This window comes from Sphaerodactylus townsendi, linkage group LG06, assembly GCF_021028975.2.
Source record: "Sphaerodactylus townsendi isolate TG3544 linkage group LG06, MPM_Stown_v2.3, whole genome shotgun sequence".
Classification (NCBI taxonomy): domain Eukaryota; kingdom Metazoa; phylum Chordata; class Lepidosauria; order Squamata; family Sphaerodactylidae; genus Sphaerodactylus; species Sphaerodactylus townsendi.
Window position 1 is genome coordinate 58,987,433 of NC_059430.1, and position 21,368 is coordinate 59,008,800.

Here is a 21,368-nt window from a genome sequence, read left to right on the forward strand (position 1 = left end):
ATACAAATCATTGCTAGATATTCTTGGTGATGGTTTTAAGTGTCATGGAGACATACGGTAGGCTAAGCCACACTGCAATCCTGTATACAATTAAACTTGCTGTTTGATGCAAGCAATGTATAGAAGACATATCATGTGGGTTCCACAAGATGATGGTGTCAAGAAAAGAAACTCCAAGGAACCCATGAAGAGAACATAGGAAGTAGAGTAGAATATAACTAGTGTTCTATGATGTTTGAACAACTCTGGTCATTTTTGTATTCATCTTTTTAATATATTATTTGATAATAAATTAAATGTTTCAGTGATAATAACTAAAATCCATCCTGTATTTAAAAACTTGGCGTTCAATGTTAGAGTGATGGCTTAAATACATAAGAAAATTAATGTTTTGTTATATGAAAGGTTCCAACTTGAGATTCACTGTTTACCAGGAAATTTCTTTTTAATAAAGCTCTTCACAACTCTGCAATGATGAGATGCATATATATAGAACAAAGTGTCCTGTAGCATTAACTCCTTTTCTTTATCATTCCCACAGATCCAGAACCAGTTCTTCAACTCCGTATAAAGCATGCAAATGAATCTTCTCTTACTATCATGTGGGTGGCACCTGAATCTGTGTGGGATGGTTATCTGGTTTCACTTGGAGACAGAACACTTACAGTCATAAACAAGGCTCTTCCTAAAGAAGCTAAAGAATTCACTTACACTAGCCTGTTACCTGGTCGAAAGTACACAGCTACCGTCACCAGCATCAGTGGGGATTTGACCAATGGGACTTCCGTGGTAGGACGTACAGGTATGATAGGGTGAACATACTGTAAGTCCTATTTTTTTCCTATTTCAGTTCTCATTTCTCAGCTATTCAATTCTTTGTTCGAATTAGGCAGTTATGCTGAATTAGTAAATGTCTCTTAAACATAGGTGCAGTCTTCACACAAAATTATTTTATGTTACATTAAAATTATTTTTGCAGAGTTATTTCAATCAGTGTGCACTTGTGCAGTCGGTGGTATGGAGGGTGAGCCACGTCCTGAACATGGCAACAAATTCTATATACACAGATACTGGGGAGAGTCAATCCACAAAACTCAACCAAGAGAGGGCATCTGTTCATTTCTAGGCCAGAGTTCCAGAGTATGAGGTGTCAACAAGAGTATGAGTGAGAGACCAAGGGAAGGAGTCAGCAGTAAGCAATGGTTTGCTTCCTAGAAATTTCCCAGACTTTACCATTTTACCATCAAGTTTCTGGTGATTCGTTGAGAAACGTGGCAGCACTTTTTTTCTGGAAGTGATGTCATGTCATCATGTCATCATGGCCCAATGACCCTTCTTTAACAGCTGCTCCAAGAGGTGGAGGGAAACAAGGGGCAGGATTGGGGACTGGAAACCCTAGATGTCTCCTTGTCCCAGTGCTAAGAACCAAATCTTCATTGAACTAATAGATCAGGTCAATAAACACGCTTCCCCCTTCTTTCTACAAAACCCTCTTTTGAATCATTAATTCCAGAATTCGTATTCTTTGCTGTAGACAGTTCCTCATTCCTATACTGGGGGGGGGGGGAGCTTTGATATTGCCTGTAATCTTAATTACTTTGTCACATATTTTATTGTTATGATGGTTTGGAGTAAATTTCTCTCTAACTATCACTAATGATGATCTTGAATTTCAGTTCCTGCTCAGGTAACAGATTTGACTGTGGAAAACCAAGGAATGACCAACAGTCTGTTTACCACCTGGATAAGGGCACATGGAGATGTAGACTCATACCAAGTGTTGCTCATCCATGAAAATGTTGTCATTAAAAATGAGAGTGTTTCCAGTGACACCAACATATACCACTTCTACTCTTTGAAATCTGGAGGGCTCTATTCTGTGGTTGTCACCACTGTAAGTGGAGGGATATCTTCCAGACAGACTATTGCCGAAGGGAGAACAGGTAAACATAATTAGGAAAGCTGTACCTTCATGAAAGTTGCAGGTAGAATTTTGTTTACCCTTGCACAGAAAGGTAATTTGTCCTTACACATTTCAGTGAATTCTCTGGGCTCTCCTGTTCTTTCTTTGGCGCTTTCAGTTGTTTGATTCAGGATTTTCTGGGTAATATATTTCTCTCTTTTGTACTGCGTCATGGAGTTGTAGTCTTCAGCCTGCGGAAACAACATTATAATCATGCTATTAATGATGCATTATATTGATATTTTTTTAAAAAAAATTACATACAAAAAATAAAGGCATAATGGTCCTTTAAAGAAGCTACTAAAAAGGTATCACTGATAATACAACAATAAAAACCCTTTATAAAAATATTAAAACTATAAAAACTACTCAAAAATAGCCAGATAAACATTTAAAGCAGAATTGTAAATAGCAAGACATTTAAGAGGCAAGAAGTTAAATTTATTAACTGAGATTAGAGACCTTTCTAAACAAAAAAGTTTAGAACACTATCAAAAATAAAAAAGGAATATTGCTTAAGGAAATTTGCAACATACAATTTTTACAAAAAAATTAAGTATAACATGGAGGTCTCACAGAAATGCATAATAATTACTTCATCATTGTGTCTTCAGTGTAAGCATGCATGGGGCTGCACAGATGCAGACCAGCCATGGAGATCTGACCAGAAGTCTTCTAGAAGCTTCCAAGCACTGGGAGTGTTCTCCTTGCTCCTCTCTGGAGCCAAGAGCAGGCTGGTTTCCCACTCAAACATTGATGTGAAAGAAGGTTGGGAGAGCACGTCTCCCTCAGTTCCCTCTTTGCTGCCATGGAGAGAACACCTGCTTTCTGCTCAAAGATTTTACCTCAGGATTTTCTTTTCATCATGATGGCTCTTTTCAGAAAACGTTCTAAATGTGGTTCTATAGAACAATGAGTATGAGTGCCTCTTCTGTCTTGGTAAGATTCCTGCCTCAGATACCTGCCATTCTTGCTGTCTTTTCATACAGAACCCTAAGGACAAAATGTCTTCAAGGCTTAAAACTACCCTGTGGAAAAAGTTTCTCTGTAGTGAAGCCCCACTCTGGCCCCAGAGGTGGGGGCCTCTGTCATCCCTCCTTCCCTTTCCCGGGCACTGGTCTGCCTGTCCTGACCCCTGTTGTCCTGGGGGCAGCTACCACTAAGTAGCTTTTTTGCCCACAGCTTGCTCAGGCTTGGGACTAAGCTGCACCCTTCTCTTCACCATGTAGTCTGCCCTGCAGCCTCTACTAACTCGGTAGTTCTTGTTCCTTGCTTCTCATCTCCTTCTTTGCTTCTACTTATAAATGCTTTCCCCATTCTCCGCTCTCCCAACAACCACCCCTTCCTGTCCTGCCCTTCCCTTTTTATCCTCTGTCTCCAGCTGGCCCACTCTCCTCGGCCCCTCCCCCCCAGCCATGTCTCCTGGCTCTCTCCTTTGGGTGAGCTCTGCCCCCTCCAGGAGTGAGCCCCTACCCACCCCTCCTATCCCATTCCCTTCCAGAGCAGCTGGTAATCTTTTTGGCCCGCTTCTGCTTCCAGGTTCCCCCTGGACAGCCCAGGCAGCTGCTGGCCCCTCCCACATCAACTTGGGCCCAGGTTGGGTGGCCAGGCATGCCAGCCACCAGCCCCCTTCCCTTTAGGAGTGAGAACCTGGAGTATTGCATTACCTGATGACGACTACGACTGTTCACCCACTGCTGCCCCCGCAGCCCCTGCAAAAGCCTGTGTTTTGCTTTAAAATTAATCTTAGTTTAGTTCCTGGTGAGCTGCCCTGTATCAGCGCCATAGGTTTTTACAGCTGTGGCAGTGGTGGTCATGGGGTGGCAGTGGGGGGGGGGTGTGGTGGGAAGAGAAGTTGCCCGTATTCCACCTGCCACTCAAAAAAGCCTGGGTTGCTTTAAAATTAAGCTTAACTTACTTCCGGGTAAGTTAAGTTACTTTTGTAACTCCTTATGCATCATTAGAGCATCACTTGGCCCTTACCTCCCATGTATTGACTAGTCTGGGTTTGCTAATTAACACTGGAAAATCCAGTTTAGTTTACACAGAGTACAGTTTATCTGGGCAGTGTTGGACTCGATTTCACAAAAGGCTTATTTGCCTTTTGTATAGTTCAAGGCCATTCTGTATTTAATCATTGTATTTTCTAATAACATATTTCAAAAGGTCATCCATATCCAAAAATTCCTGGAATTCACAGCATCCACTACCACTGTTATTCCACATGCTAGACTAAACATGAGAAGCTTACATGAAATTTTAGACCAAATATCAACTACCAGTGTTGTAAGCTGCCTATCCCCAGATAGGTGCTTATGTGTCTCAAGTTGTGGGTGTCCCCGGATAATTTATTGAAGGGTTTTCAACTAGGAACCTTTTTGAATGACCTTACTGTTTTCACTGATGCCTCCCTAATGGGTCAGGAGGCATCCTTCAACTCCCTCCAAGCTTGGAATCGTTGGTTGGAGAGTGAGTCTAGTATGCATATCAATCTGTTGGAAATCAGAATGGTCAGGTATGCTCCTTCATCTCCGTTAGGTACAGTCATAGAAAAATGTCTGCTCATTGCAGTACAGCTGCCAATTATTACATCAACAACCAAGGCAGTACCACATCTAGGTCTGTCTGTGCTGAGGCCTCCCAATTATGGTGATGGGCCATACCATGCCATGTTTCCTGGGGGGGAACCATGTGTCTGGAGAGAACCGCACCACTGTAGATTTCCTAAGCAGGCGGGTGTCTTTCACATACGAATGGTCCCTCAGTTCTCAGTATCAGACTATCATTTTCAGAGTGGGGATTCCCTCATGTAGACCCATTTGACACCAAGGCCAATGTAAAGTGCCCCTTCTTCTGCCTCAGAATGAGAATAGGCAAGAGCTCCCTTCTCTCTTCTTCACAAGACTGTTTCATTGACAAGCCCACACTTGCCTCCATGGTATGCGAGATTGCTACTCTTCCATGTGGGACTGCACTGAAGACATGACAATGAAAACAAAGTTGCATTTACCTGTAACTGTTCATCAAGACAAGCCTTCTGTGCAGGCATGTATCCCTCTCTCTTTTCCCCACTGTAAGCTACTGTCTCTTCTAATAGCATTCTTCCACTGCAATGAAGGGAGAACTGAAAGAGGAGCACTTTCCCTGCCTCCTCTCATATGACTGATTGGGTGAGAAACCAGCCCACTCTCAGAGGCCTCCCAGTGCCTGAAAGCTTCTAGAAACGTTCTGGTCACATCTCTGCTGCTGGCCTGCATCTGCACAGTCCCTATGCATGCCTGCATTGAAGATACTCAATGAATAGCAGTTACAGTAAGTGCAACTTTGTTTTCTCCAGCCTGGTGAAAACATGTTAAATTTTAAACTGACAGAATTTTTCAGTCAAGTTATAATAGTGACAGAGTTGCAGTATTTAAACAAATTTCTTTTCAAAAGCAATTCAGAGGGATATTTATTTACACTGAATTTTAAATAAAATTAAAGAACAGTGAATGGTTTGACAGTGGTTAATTAGTGTGAAAAAACCCTGTATGAAGGAATCCAAACAGTTATTTTGCTGGTGGGACCTGCATGGACAAAAGCCATGTGGGTTGGGGGCTGTATTAAGGAGAACTAGGTACAATTCTGGAAAAGGTGGCTGTGTTTTCTGTTTGTAGCAGAAGTAGTAGGCATAAACTTTGGTCTGAGGGGAGCATTTACAGTTCATTCCACTAGAGGGCAAGAAACTCCCAATAATTATTCATCATTCTCATAATTTGTTGCTGTAAAATATGTACTGGTATTTTAATGCACCATATGATTTCATGAAGATTATGTTACTCCTTGTAGTTATTTGATTTTGTTTGTTTTGTTCATTTATTATATTTTTGTTCTGCTTTTCAACCAAAATTGCTTCCCATCCAGCTCAAAAATTATTTTTAAAGACAAATCTTACTTAAAATGGAAGCAAAATGTTCTTAGGAAAATAGATTTTCAGCTGAACTGGATCCAGGTACAATGGAGGGATACTTGGCTACTTCCTGCCCTTCCTCAAATAACAGATCCAGAGTAGTTTTGCTTCTTTCTGTTTAGTGTAACAAGCAGCATCTAAATCATAATATATGATGTCAGTGGCCATCCAAACTCCATACATTCTGCAACAATCTGCCTTTATACAAGCATCATACTCTCAAATGTATTTCTTGTCTCATAGTAGAGATGGTTAATGAATTAGCTTTTTCATCACCACCTAGAGCAAATATGTCCACTTTATTATTGAGTGCTTGGTCCATTCTGTTGTAACTGTGTAAGAAAACTTTCTGTGGATATACTTCTGATTGTTTTGTTGCATAGTTCCTTCCAGTGTAACCGGGGTGACAGTGAACAATTCAGGGCGCAGTGACTACCTGAGCGTTTCTTGGCTGCCAGCTGCCGGAGATGTAGATAGCTATTTGGTAACATTGTCTCATGAAGGGAAAACGCTTCAAACTCTCACCACTGCAAAATCCACCAGTGAATGTTCCTTCAACACCCTTGTTCCTGGGAGACTCTACAATGTGACAATAACCACAAAGAGTGGGAAATATGAAAAAAATTCCTTCAGTCAAGAGAGAACAGGTAAAAAGGAGAGAAGAAAAGGTATAAGACATATCCAACCAAGTACATACACCAGGCATCATCATTCACGTGAGAGGTCATTCGTTAACACATATACACACAACATTGAGAGAGTGAAACAATGGTCTAAGGGTAGAGCGCTCTCTGTAGTTAATGACATAAAGTCAAATGAGTTTAAAAATACATTATAGAAGCTGATTAAGGAAAACCTAAAGGCTGATTAAGAAAAGTTGACCTAAGATGTAAAGGACCAAAAAAGACATTCAAAAATCGAATATAATAATTAGTTTTTAATAATTAAAATGAATAATTAATATTTTCCTAGCTGTGATGCTATGTATATTAAAGTAAATTAAAATAATGTCATTAATAGCTTGGTCTTCAATAGAATTACACCATTTAAAGCCTATTTATGTCAACAATGCACTCTTATGCAGGCTTACTCAGAAGTAAGTTGCACTGTATTTAGCAGAGTTTCTTCCCAGGTAAGAGTGCATAGGATTGCACTATAATTTCTCCAGAATCTACTTGCAGAAAAATTGAAGAGATACAACAATGAATTTAGTAAGAGAGTTTCTGTTGTTTATTTACTTATTTCACTGGACTTCATAGACCACCTCATCCCCGGAGGGCTCTAGGTGGTTCACAACATAGACAATATAACAACCAATAAATTACTTAAAATACCTCTAAAAACATTAAGATCAATATGCAGCGAAACAACCCACCTTAGCGGCACCCAGTCTTAAAGCTGGGAGGGACTGGCAGCACTCCAGATGGAACTAATATAGGGCACTGCCAGAGATGACACTGTGGAGGGCCTCACAAGGGGGCAGCCGATCGGCGGCCACCCTCACCAAAAGCCCGGTGGAACAGCTCAGTCTTACAGGTCCTGCAGAACTTGCCAAGATCCTGCAGGGCCCGGACTGCTGGAGGAAGAGCATTCCACCAGGCAGGGGCCAGGGCTGTAAAGGCCCTGGCCCAGATAGAGGCCAGCCGCGTAATTGAAGGGCCGGGGACTTCCAGCAACTCCACCGACACAGAGCATAATATGCTATTAGGGACATATGGGGTAAGATGGTCCCACAGGTATGAGGGCCCCAAGCCGCAAAGGGCCTTAAAGGTTAATACCAACGCCTTGAAGACGATCCGGAATTCCACCAGGAGCCAGAGAATTACACTATAGACTACGAATCATTGTTGTTATATAAATGAATATCATTGTATTGGTTTACACTGCATAATTCAACCATATGCACCCTATCTAATGTTCTTTTGAAGGGTTCACCTCCATTTGCTTTCACACATTAGCTTCAGCTTGAAGTGAACGTTTATTATTTCTGAAATCAGGACACTTAGAAGTGTATTCTATCTTTCAGTACCCTCAAGTGTCCAAGGACTAACAGTGAGCAATTCTGCAAGAAGTGACTATTTAAAGGTGTCCTGGCTACATGCCACAGGAGACTATGATAATTATGAAGTGATCATCAAGCACAACAGTGACTTCATCCAAACAAAAACCATCCCTAAGGATAAAAACGAATGTGTGTTCACTAACCTGATTCCAGGACAGCTTTACAGTGTGACTGTTAGCACAAGAAGTGGAAAATATGAAACTAGTGAAAGGGCCAGTGGAAGAACAGGTAAGAAAATATTCTCCTAGTGACAGCCCAAGATTTATAACAAGGAGGAGATATTTGAATGCTTTGTTTAAAAAGAGAAGTTAATTGTTAAAACAGATTATTAAATTGGAACTGTGTGTCATGGGAAAAAAAGAATGAATATTAAAATGGGTGTAAAAAATAATTACCCTGATACAATAGGTTTATAGTTGGGGTTTCTGCAGCATCCCCAATGATGAGGAGGGAACATATACATGGACACAACCTTCGCACTTTGGCACCATGCTGCTGATCATTCTGAGGCAGTGGTAGAGCTTGAATGCTCATGCCTGTTTTCCCTTTCCATGCATTCAGTTAACATGTGGAGGGGCTGTATATAGAAGAACTGTATTTAAAGACCTGTGATGGAGGATAACCCATATAACTATATTCACAAATAATTATTTGTTTCATGAATGGGTACCCCAAAATATATCAATGCTTCCAATAAAACATTTTATCGGAAACATTTATTATTTTGCCATTATACTATATGCCTTTGTTGATTTAATGACAAGAATGACTGTTACCGGAAAATTGTATCTGACACTGTTATGTCATTCACTCTCCAGTTCCTGAATCTGTGAAGGATTTGACTCTTAGTGACAGAAGCACTGAAAATCTGCATGTTACTTGGTCCAAAGCTGATGGGGAAGTTGATCAATATGAGATACAGCTGTTCTTCAGTGATAGACAGGTTTTCCCACCCATTCGTCTTGAAAACACCTATGAAGAGTTCCGATTCACATCTCTAACTCCAGGACGCCTTTACAAAATTGTGGTGATGACAATAGCTGGAGAAACACAACGATCTACTTTTATAGAAGGATTGACAGGTTAGGCTCCATTTCTGTGGACAATGAAAAGGATGGGATATTTTGTAGGATTCATGCTATATATCTATTAAGTATCAACAACAAGTTTAGGAGAGTACATGTTTTCCCCCTTCTCCCAATGGGTTTGTGCCATTAGTGTTTTCTGCTGTTACGACATTCTGCTAAAGTCACTCTTCTGAAAAACTGTTGCTTACAAAATAAAAAATATATAATTTTTTCCTATATTGTGTAATCTAATATGGCTTCCACAATTTTGTTTGCTACAACTTTGTAAAATTAAGTGCTATGCAAAGAAAAATATCTGCTGACTTCTTTGGCTGTTCACTTTGGCTGTTTTCCCTCCTTAGTTCCAAGTGCTGTCAAAAATGTACATATTTCACCCAATGGAATGACCAACAGTTTGAAAGTGAATTGGACCCCTGGAGGAGGAGATGCTGATTCTTATACCGTCACAATACTCCATCGTGATCATCCTCTTGATTCTCAGACAGTCTTCAAGCATGTGTATGAGCATACATTTAACAAACTAGAAGCTGGGGAGCAATACAAGGTCATTGTACAGACTAACAGTGGCACCTTGCACAACAATTCAACAGCAACTGGACGAACAAGTAAGTTTCTTTCGGGGAAAAAAGGGACCAAGTAATCTGCAGCTGATAAGAGTATTGACAAACAAGGGTTCTCTTGACTGCAGTGTGTTGGGTACTCTGGCAAATATTATGCATTTTGTTGAATTGCAGAGGCAGGCAATGGCAAACTGCCTCTGAATATTTCTTGCCTTTAAAACCCTACAGGGTTGCCATAAGTTGGCTGCAACATGATGCACTTTCCACCTCCATTAGCAAAAAGCCTTCACCTTAATGGTCCAGGCTGATCTGATCTCATTAGATCATAGACTAAGTAGGGTAAACCCTGGTTAGAATTTCTGGAGCCACTCAATGAGCTTATGTCCAAATTTTAAACTGTTGGGTCCCTTAACATGTTTATTGGTGTGACCACCTGGAGTGGACAGAGCTGTGGCCTATTCTTACTGCACCAAATATGATTTAAAACAAAACAATGATTCACACTCACTTTAGACTCAGGTATATGTAACATTAAATGCCCAGGTAACCCAACAAAAAAGGCAACTGAGAACAATTTAGTGACCTGATATCTGTGGGGACAAATTAGTTCAATGCCTGCTATCTGTTGATCACACAAGACTTGTATTATATCGCTGAACCATGAGTACTTTTTATAACAATGTTTAAAATTCAAGGAGTGGGTACCTAGAGATGGGATTTCATTTTTATTCAAAGTTTGCCCTCCAGAGTGAACATACAGTGGTTTCATTTCTAGCAATAAGATTCACCAGCAACTGCTGTTGATAGAATTCAACTGTAATCTCTGTGTGAGAGTTTTCCTCATTCTACAAGTTATGATTGCCAAGTCTCCACGCCCCATCCTGGAACCAGCCCTGTTAAAGACATAAGATACATTTCCTTCTAGAACCTTAAAAAAAACACTTCTACTGATTTTTTTTCATAAAGTAAATGCAGTGGCATAGCTAGGGTGTGGGGGACTGGAGCCCAGGGCACCACTTCATAGGAGCATACAGCAGAGCCGTGCCCCCCCTTACAACAGCCCCCTGTCCCAAACTCCACAGAGTTCAGGGCATGAGGCACAATTGAACGCCAGTTAGCCAGTCTCACCCTGCCCTCAGTCTCCATATGGAGATTACGACCAGGGCCAGCAGGGGTTGCCTCATTTTCCCATTTCCATGTAGAGATAGGGAGATAGGGAGTTGGGGCAGGTAGTTCACCCCACCCCTGACCTCCTCATGAAGGTTGGGAGCAGGAAGGGCATGTTTGATCCTGGCCTCAGTGAGGTTTGGGTCCAACTTTAAACCACAGGTTCCAACCTGCAGTTTAGAGCTCTATTTATTTATTTATTTATTTATTTATTTATTTATACTTTGGGCTTCTAGACCGCCCCATCCCCGAGGGGCTCTGGGCGGTGTACCGCAGATAATAAATACAATTTTAAAACATCATAAATAGGCTAAAACTTATAAAAGCAGCAAAAACTAGCTAAACATTAGCATTTAAATGTAAAATAAATATAGGCATAGGTGTAGGTGGCGCCCGGTGCCTAATATTAAATTCTTCCACCCCCAGGGAGAACGGTAGGTCTAGATAGATGTTATATCTATCTAGGCTGATGCCAGATTCAGACTGAGCATGGCTGATGCCAGATTCAGACTGAGCATGGGAACTGTCAGCTCTAGTTTTATACTGTTGGTTTTACCCCCCCCCCCCCAAATTCCACCTGGAGCTTGGGGGCAGAGCCAACAGTATAAAGCTAGACAGCGCCCATGCTTAGTGTAAAGCTGGCCTCAGTCAGGTTTGGATCAAGCTCTAAACCTCACTGAGGTCAGAATCAAATGGACCCTTCCTGCTCTCACTCTCCATGTAAAGATTGAGCGGGCTGGCTAGTCTGGGGAGTTTGGGGCCAGCGTGTGGCTGTGATGGGGGGGGGGGGGGGAACAGTGCCCAGGGTAAACCCTGGATACTGTTTTATAAAGCTAGACCTCTGAGTAAATGCAATTTCTTTCTTCCACTCTTTCTACCTTGTGGGGAGGGAGAAAATGATACAGGTTGATTTGGCCCAGATATCCATATACACATACACATTGCATATTGTGCTATCTTTTCCCTTTGGAAATAATTTTCTATTGGATTGTTTTGCCACACAGGAAAATCCACTTGCAAAAGACTGCTATAGCACAATGATAGTGCCATACCCAACAATGTGTGGGTACAGACCATATGACCAAATTAGATTGAACGAGGGACATAGATAAATAAAATTCAACAATGTTGTTTCCAACTAATTAATAATACTGCACATGCCTCCTCACTTTTTAAATAATTGTTCCTAGTTCCTGCCCCTGTTCGGGAATTACATGTGGACAACCTGTACAGCAGCCACTCACTGGTGGTAACCTGGCAGAGCGCTGCTGGCATAGCTGAACGATACCACATACTTCTCCTGACTGAACAAGGCTCCCTTCTGAGCAACAAATCAGAGCCTGCGACTGCTAAACAGCACAAATTTGAAGATTTAACACCAGGCAAGAAATATAAAGTACAAATGCTGACAGTCAGTGGTGGCCTTTTCAGCAGCCAGGAAGAAACTGAAGGCCGGACAGGTAATTGCAGCGTTTTTATTAGAGGAGCATCAAATAGCTGTAAATATATTGGAATACTTTCTTATTATTTAATAAAAAATAATATCATCACTATTTATGTAGTACTTTTATATGTGAATACTATCATTTGCAATTAGCTTTCTATCTAAAATAGAGTGTTATACAATGACTGAAGTTCTACACCATTGAACAGCTGCCAAAATATCTATTGTGCTGCAGATAACCTAAATACATGGTATTTTCATTTTCTGAAACCATTCACTTGAATAATAGGAACTTTGCTTAGAACTAGTGTTTGTGAGAATCCTGTATATTGAGTAATCCACAGTAGCACATTTGGGTCATTTTCTCAGATGAGGTTTAAATAAGCATTTATTTTCCCCATATCTGTTATTTAAAAAATAAACCTACATTAGTGACTCACAAATTTGCCATTCCTGTTGGCGAGCCATGAAAGAATATGCTAGAATAGCAGACCTAGCCCCATAGCTGTAAAGTCTTGACTCCCATGTTTAACATCAATATGAAACCTCTGGAAAAGATTGTTTTGAGATTTGGAGTGTAGTGCCACCACTGTGCAGATGACACCCAGTTCTGCTTCTCCCTATCATCTAAGTCAGGTGGGTCAGTGGAAACCCTGAACAGGTATTTGGAGAATAGATACAGCAAGGGAATGAAAGAGGATTAGAAAACTGATATTCAAGACAGACAAGTCAGACAAGACTGCTGACCAAGGACAAAAAGGTGCTTCAGGACTGAGCGATCAGCCTGTCCTGGAGGAGGTTGCCTTTCTCCTTGAGGAGCAGGCTTGGGCTTGATTCTGCACCCTGGCATATTGTTGGAGTCTCAGTGATCCTCAATGGCACTTGTCACCATTTACCAGCTTTGGCTGACATGCCAGCTATGGCCATTCTTTAAAAAGTGATCCATGCTCTCATCATATCCAGATTAGTTTACTCTAATTTACTTCACTTGGCGCTGCCTATGAAAACAGTCTGAAAATTTCAATTGGTCTGTAATGTAGCATACAGATTATTGTGCTGAAAGATTTGCACCGGCTGCACATATATTTCTATGCACAATTCAAGGTGCTGGTTCTTACCTTTAAAACCCTAACTGGGTAGGAGCCAGGGCACTTGAAGGACCTCCCCCACTTGTATAGTCCATCCCGTCTTCTGAAGCTCTGCTCTTTGGGACCCATATTCAGATCTGAGGGCAGGTGGTGGCCAGAGAGAGGGCTTTTTCAGTGGTTATGCCTCACCTTTGGAATGTCCTCCCCTGTGATGCTCACTTAGTATCTACGGTCCGTTCCTCTCAGCACAAAAAAGACCTCTGTGGGACATCTTTTAAAAAGGCAATTGCTTCTTTTCACTCCATACACCCAAAACGAGATGTCCGGGGGATGTCTTAAAAAGAGGCAGTTGTTGATTTGGTTCTGGACAGCAAAGTCATCAGAGGGGGAAAAGGCTTATTCCCACCTGATCGTTTCACTCTCTGGTTAGTTTCACCCTCAGCTAGTGCCCAACATTTGTTGTGTTGCTGAAGGGATTATCTCTGCCTCCATTTGCTGAAGGTAGTCCCAGTCTCCATTTGGTCTGCGGACTCCAATCATGGGTGCCTTTTCAGCCCCAAAAGTACACAGTTGTACTCAGCTTGTCTTGCCGATTCTGCCAATATATAATTTTCCTATTTTTATTTTCAAGGAGCTATCTTCATAGCTACTCAGGCATGCATCAGAGAGACTTAGTCGCTTTAAACCTGAGGACTGCTTTACCTCCCACTGAGAAGCATTGGGAGGTAAAGCAGTCCTCCGAGCAGCTAAGATTCTCTTATGCATGTTTGCATAGCTATGAAGATAGCTCCTTGGGGGGTGGGGGTGGGGACTAAATAGGAAAACTATATATTGCCAGAATTGGTAGGACCAGCTGAGTACATTTATGTACTTTTGGTACTTCTGCGGCTGAAAAGGGACCCAGTATCAGAGTCTGCAGACCAAATGGAGCCTGAGGCTACCTTAAGCAAATGGTGGAAGGGAGAATCCCTTTGGCAGTACACAAAATGTCAGACGTGAGCTGAGGGTAAAAATGACCAGTGAGTGAAATGATTGAGCAGGAAAAATAAGATGCCTCCTGAGCTCTGACAGGCAGGGGGCATCTTACAGGTGCCTTAAGGAAAAAAGGTGCACTTTGAAGCATTTTTTTAAAAAGATGCCTCTAGCTTAGATAAGGCATCATGAGGACATCTTGGGGGAAAAGCTGTGTGGAATTCCTTCCCAATATGCCTTTTTTAAAGGTCTTCAGGAAGTCTTATTTGTGCTGCATGGAATGGACCTATCTAGTTTTGCTTGTTTGTTTGTTTTAGGTACCAGGCTAAAACATTCCTTTTTACTCTGCTTTTAATTAAGGGGTTTTATCTCTTAAACATTTTACGGTCTACTTCTGACTTGTTTAAATGATCTCAGTCTGCTTCAGTGGTCCTTTAATGGTTTTGTTTTCAGTAGTTGTTTTTACTGATTTGGTTTTGTTGTCTTAGCTTTAAGTCACTTCAACAAGTCTCTGGAGAGGTGGGTTTTACATTTTCTAAATGAATAGACAAACAATATTAGTCTTTCAGGTGTGACAACATCTCTGTGATTTGCTAGTGTAACCTCTTTCTGTGGGTTCTGTGGGGCAGTACTTGGAAGGAGTTGCAAAGAACTAAATTTAAACAAAACAGTTTACTTCTCTTAACAAATAACACTTTAAAACATTTAACATTTGACATTTACACTTTACAGTCCTGTTAAGTTTGCATTTTCAAGTCCTTATATTTACAGTCTACTGATATTGCCAAGTCCAATTCTTCTTTGCTGGTGTGGTTGGTTTGTAGAAGACTTCCAGGAGAGCATTGGTGAGCGAGGATTCAAGATGATGAAGAAAGGTTCCCAGAAAAAACTCTCACACCATTTACATACATAAAAACCCTTAAACAAGGTGTTAGGGGCTTAATAAAAATCAATCCAAAGGTCCCAGCCTGGTATGCCCTTGCTTCCTCCAACCTCATGAGTTCTGCAGCATTCTACTTCTTTTCAGACTCCACCCCTTTCTGGGTCATCCCACCATTCTGACACAGAGGTTACACACTAGCACAGTTTATAAAGTGCTTCATAAAGCATCCCTTGTATTTTTTTGGTGCTGTGTGTGGTTTTCGGGCTGTATAGTGTTTGGGTGCTGTGTGGTTTCGAATATGGTCGTGTTCTAGCAGCATTCTCTCCTGACGTTTCGCCTGCATCTGTGGCTGGCATCTTCAGAGGTTCTGAAGATGCCAGCCACAGATGCAGGCGAAACGTCAGGAGAGAATGCTTCTAGAACATAGCCCATACAGCCTAGGCCAATACCTCAATTTATGTGCTTAATAGCTTCCCCATATCTAAGTGATGATCCTAACGTGAAAACCTTCAACAATACATCCTTGTATTGTTGGACCATTGGCCCATCTCTCTCACTATTGTATTTTCAGGGGAAGCCCCCCCCCCCCCAAGGATCTTAGTCTGAGAAGCATCTTTCCTAGCATTTGCTATCTAGATCCTTTAATGGGAGATGTCAGCCTGGCTGGGAGCTTTTTTAAGGCAAAGTACATGAAGTTACTTATACTGAGTTAGACCATCATCCTATCTATGTCAAATTATGTATTCTGACAGAGGCTGAGCTTTCACATCACCCACTACTTGATTCTTTTAAAACTGGAGACACCATGATTGAATCTAAGACTTTCCACATCCAAAGCAGATGTCCATGGCCCCTCCCAGTGCATAAGCTTTGACACTGAGCTATGAGTGACCCCAGTTCTGAGACTTAACAACCAATAATTTTCTTCCTTTTTCATATTCTAGAAAGAATGTAATACTTCCTGTTACCTTTGATTTCAGTACCAGCAGCTGTTACAAATCTGAAGGTCACAGAAAGCACCACTGGGCGCCTGTCATTTAACTGGACTGCTTCCCAGGGAGAACTGGACAAATACGAAATTTTTCTTTACAATCCAGACAAGTCTCTTCAAGATAGAGTTTCCGGGGAACAAAGTCTCCAACAGTACTCTTTCCAGAACTTAGTGCAAGGCCGGTTGTACAAGTTGGTGATTGTTACCCACAGTGGCGAGTTTACTAATGAAGCATCCATCCTTGGGAGGACAGGTAATAGATTAATGATGGGCACCAAGATGGGCTTTAACGACAATTCTTGTCCACTTTGTGTGAAGCTGTTACTAGTATTTTTACTAATTAGCTCTCTGACAAGGTCATAATGAGCCCCAAACTTCATACAAAGTGTGAGCATCTCCAAGTGTCCAAGTCAAAGGTAAGATAATTTGGGTGGCAACCATCATTCTGACTGAAGGTATATGTCTGATGCATAGTCATGGAATTTAGTGTTTGCTATGAAATTTGCCATGCTGAGAAGTTCAGCTGAGATGTTTTTAGTCTTTCCAGATATTGAGAAGTTCAGCTTTCCTATTAAACAGGCGGTAAAGGATCGGATAGAAGAGGATCCAAATTTAAGAAAACTGTTGTTCTTTGGTGAATTTTAATCTGGGGTGTAGATTTCAGGGAGGGGGGAACTGAATTTTCTAAAATTGGATGTATTCTAATCTTAACAGTCCCAAACATTTAAAAATTCAGAGGGAGGAATGTCACAGAAATCAAAGAGAATAGATTTACATTGCCACTCACAGTATGCAGTATTCATGGAATAAGATTCAAACTTCTATGCTTCCCATTATTTTCTGTGAGAGGACATCTTTAATGTGTAAGAGAATTTCTCCTCTTGTTTCCAGAGTGCTTTCCTGATTATGAAAAAGGGTGCAAAAGTCATGAGGAGTTTGTGTTTTGACACAACTGGACCACTAAGGATACTTCCATGCATCTTGGAGTTGCCCTTGGGTCAGCCCAATATAAAAGTTATTTGACCCAGCCTGATAACATTAGTGAAAGCCAAGTAAATTAGTAGAGAAATTCATCAGTGATTTTTGCAAAGCAAATACTGTGTAAATGCCCTTCACAGTGATCGTAGGTATGAAAGGAGGTTTGTAACTTTGTTTGAGAATTGTATTTAAATAAATACAATTTTCTATATCTGTTCCAAAAAAAATTTAAATCAAAAGATAGGCAGATTATGTTTATTTTGCCCATTTTTATTTTTTCTTCATCAGGTGACCATAACTGAACTTTTCCTTTACACATCCTAATAACAAATGGTTGAGGATACATAGTAAACATCCGCTGACTCCCTTTTATTATTATTTTCATTTATTTTTAGTTCCAGCTCCAGTTAACAGTCTCAGAGGATCCAATCAAAACAAGACAGAGAGTCTGTGGTTTAGCTGGAGCCATGCACTAGGAGACTTTGATCACTATGAACTGGATCTTTATCATCCAAACGGCTCACAGAAAGAAGTACATTTTGTTAAAAACCTGACAGAGTGGTGCTTCTGGGGCTTAATCCCTGGCAGAAAATATACTCTTGTGGTTGTTACCCATAGTGGTAAGCTGACTAATACAGCAAACACTGAAGGAAGAACTGGTAAGGAACTCGAGTTGCTCTCATGTTTGCTTTATTGCTGCCATCTGATGCCATTTCCTATTGTCCAGTTAATTCAGCATTCAGAAAGAGATTTTATAGTGACTGGTTGAAGACATCGGAATGTTCAGATGAGTCCAAACAGTTAGGGTTTTTCTAAGTGTCAAATCCTATCCTTTGTGATTGCAAGGAAAGAGGAAACAACTAGATAATAGTTTCATTCCCTTTAAAAAGCCAAGATAGTCAGGACCATACATCGTTGCAATTTAATATAAAAAAGCAGGACAGAATAAATATTTTGCACAAAATTCAGCATGCTGAGAATCTAGTCTTCTTTTTCTGGCCCTAGATCAGGAGTCTAGTTGCCCTCTAACTACCAAAATGAATTCCAGCATAAGGTTTTGCAAATCAAAAACTCAATTCATCAGATTCAACAAGAAGTTCAGTCATTAGGCAGATATATTTATACTCAAAGCTGCAAATAAAGAAAGGTGATACACTAAATACGTGGGTAGCAGTAGACTTAGTCAATAGACAACAGGACTGCTCTCCCAGATCCTGTTCTAGGGGGTTCAACCACCCATGGCCCAATTCCTTCAACTGAAAGGGGAAACAAATAACAAGAACAGGATCCTGCCTCTGACAGCCATCCTGTCTGGGGGTCAGGCCATCTGCTCACGTCAGCCATTCATACTTACCCCATCTAGGATTCAAGCAGCTAATTCAGCAGTGATGGCTTTTTCACACACATCTGAGGCTCAGATTGCTGGCTTCTCATGCACCTCACACAGAGTGAGGGCTGGCCCTTTCTTGGTCCTGGTAGGGTGGTGGCAGCAATTACTTGAAGGCCCATCTTGGCTTTTGCCCTAAAATGCATAAGATTGTTCCTGTATGTGGGCAATAGTTGGTAGAATCTTTGCACTCACGTAACTGATTGAATAAGATGGCCTATTGTGTCTGTGACATGCAGCTCCTGCCTCCTATTTATGATTAGGAAAGAAAAGACACTAAACAGGCCAATGTATGAAAGTTTGCTTAAGACCTACAACTTGTGCAACTTGGGAGAAAATCAACTTTTTTGTGTTATAGAATACAAAATACAAACAGGCTCTTCAGCCAGAGGATGGGGTAGGCAAAGAGACAGAACAATACAGAGGACCCAGACAGATATTATGCTGGAAGAGTCATTACTAAATGCTCCCAGCATTTTCAGAAAGTTAATAGCTATTTCACAGGGGAAGGGGGGTTTGATTCTTCCATCCTGGCAAGATTCTGCTAACCAAAACTACCCCTCCCCCATGTACTGAATAGCTCTGGAAGGGGAAAAGGCTGGCATCTTCGTGTTGACAGTCTTTTTTCTTTCCAGAGCTAATAATGGCATGTGGATAGGAGTTTCATTTGGTGAAACTATAGGAATCTTCTTCCCTCTCCTTGGCTCTATAATTCTGATATGAACTGGGCTCTTACATGGCAGCTATTAGTCTTTCAAAAACAATGGAAGTATCCAGTCATGGATATACCAGTATCTCATCAGTTTTGTCCCAAAGAATTCTATCAGTGAGTTTCTTTTATATAAAAGTTTATCATTGGCCTAAAGGATAATAGTGTGAGCCAAGACTCAGAAAATCCTCAAGAGCCCAATAGAAAAGACACTCTCGCTCAACTTCAGCCCCTTCTCCCACATTTTGCAGCATGGGGATAATAGTATTAATGTATGGCATATTTGGGAGTAGGAGCTACAAGATCATTTCAGAGGGTAGCCATGTTGTTCTGCAGTAGAACACCTATCTGATGAATGTATCTGATGAAGGAAGCATTGACTCTCAAAAGCTTGTACCCCAAAAACATTGTTGGCCTCTAAAGTGTTATTGGGCTACAAGATAATGCATGTAAAGCTGAATGAACGCTATAGTGCTATAAAATGCTATTTTATTGCGATCATCCTAATGATTATGCAAGTGATACAGGATTATGTATTATGTATTGTGTATTATGTTATGCAAGTGATATAGGATTATGTATTTTTCCATTTTTCACTTTCTCTATAGCACCAATTCCTCCAAATTCTGTATCATTTGCTGATGTCACAAATACCTCCTTATCCATCACGTGGTTGGGGCCTCCTGATTGGACAGATTATGATGATTTTGAACTGCAATGGACCCCAAGGGATTCGCTTAATGTCTTCAATCCTTACAGCAGCAGCAAATCAAAAGGGCGCATTGTGTATGGCCTTCGCCCAGGACGACTATATCACTTCAGTGTCAGGAGTGTCAGTGGTCCCATTCGGAAAACTTACAGTGAATCTCTGTCTGGAACTGTGAGGACAAGTAAGATCCCAGTTTGAAGCTTCAGAACTAGATTAGGACATTGGCCTGTATCCAACAACTGATTTCGAAGGCTTAAGAGCTCTTAGATTTCTGACAACTTCCTTATCTCACTGAAGATCCCTGATTTTACCCCCTATGCTGGTTCTGAAGGATTCCTGGCCTCAGAAACAATATCTGGGGAGACTCACTGGGCTGCAGGGAGAAAAAAAGAAATGATCAGGAATGACTGGTCTGCTTTTAAGAAGCCTTACTGCTCTTAAGAACTTAGAACTGGGCGGGTAAAGATAGATCTTGGTGAAGCAACCTGGTATTTTGCCTGAGTGTTGTTTAAATCTGATAGCAGATGCATTAATTGTTGCATGGTGATACTTCTTTACCTTTCTAGATCATGTTTCTGCAATAGCTATTTTCCAGAAGAACCCAGAGCTCAATTGGTGACTGCAATCCAGCAGTATTAGTGAGATCTATAACCTAATCTATTTTAAAGAATTGTTACAAAAATATGAGACACTCCGATTCTTCTTGGACAAGGGATGAGTCACAGGCTGATTTTGCGTGCCAAAATTGCCCCTCTGTTGGCATAGGGAATGCCCTGATGCAATCGGGACTTCTGTACAGCCCCTGGCCCTCCAACGTGTCTGTCACATTTTTGGCCCAGCACCGCCCTGCGGCACCGGCTTTGCTCTGTAAATTTCCTGAACTGCAAAGGTTGAGGTCCTTTTGAAAAGCCCTTTTGTTTCGCCGGTGGCTTCTGCCGGAGTGCAGAACTCCTCAGCAGCAGAATCAGGCCCACTTTCCCCACCTTGCCACTCTGGCCTGCCCCATCAATCGGCGCCCCCCCCTTTGCCCTCCCCCTGCACGCGAGGAGTTTGCAGGGATGTAAATGATGATTCTGTCACACTCACAAGATGTTTAAAGAGGGGAAGCTGGCCAGCGATTCTCCCACACATGCAAGCAGTTTGCAGTGGGGGAAGCCAGTGATTCTCTCATGCATGTGAGAGAATCAATGCCTCCCCTTTCAGCAAACTCCTCACATGTGTGGGAGAATCGCCTGCCGGCCGTGTGCGGGACAATCACCAGGTTTTAAAAATAAAAATTTTTAACAATAAAATAAAATACTGCCAGAGAGTGGGGGGAATGGGATGAGATTCAGTCAATCAGAAGGCAGGAAACGGAGACTACCCACAAATGCATGGAAGAGATCATGGAAGAGCTTGCGGTGCTTCAGCTGTGTTTA

The 21,368-nt window shown here is 41.4% G+C and overlaps 1 protein-coding gene across 4 annotated transcripts in view; it reads left to right on the plus strand.

Annotated features, from left to right (window-relative positions):
- Positions 1 to 21,368, plus strand: part of PTPRB (protein tyrosine phosphatase receptor type B) — a 96,954-nt gene that overhangs the window by 45,644 nt on the left and 29,942 nt on the right. For all 4 annotated transcript variants that reach the window (XM_048500679.1, XM_048500680.1, XM_048500681.1 and 1 more), the window contains 10 exons: positions 542 to 802; positions 1,677 to 1,943; positions 6,296 to 6,559; positions 7,939 to 8,202; positions 8,793 to 9,056; positions 9,404 to 9,667; positions 11,980 to 12,249; positions 16,157 to 16,420; positions 17,541 to 17,804; positions 19,850 to 20,131. In XM_048500679.1, the coding sequence (XP_048356636.1) occupies positions 542 to 802; positions 1,677 to 1,943; positions 6,296 to 6,559; positions 7,939 to 8,202; positions 8,793 to 9,056; positions 9,404 to 9,667; positions 11,980 to 12,249; positions 16,157 to 16,420; positions 17,541 to 17,804; positions 19,850 to 20,131 (2,664 nt within the window). The remainder of the gene's footprint in view (positions 1 to 541; positions 803 to 1,676; positions 1,944 to 6,295; positions 6,560 to 7,938; positions 8,203 to 8,792; positions 9,057 to 9,403; positions 9,668 to 11,979; positions 12,250 to 16,156; positions 16,421 to 17,540; positions 17,805 to 19,849; positions 20,132 to 21,368) is intronic.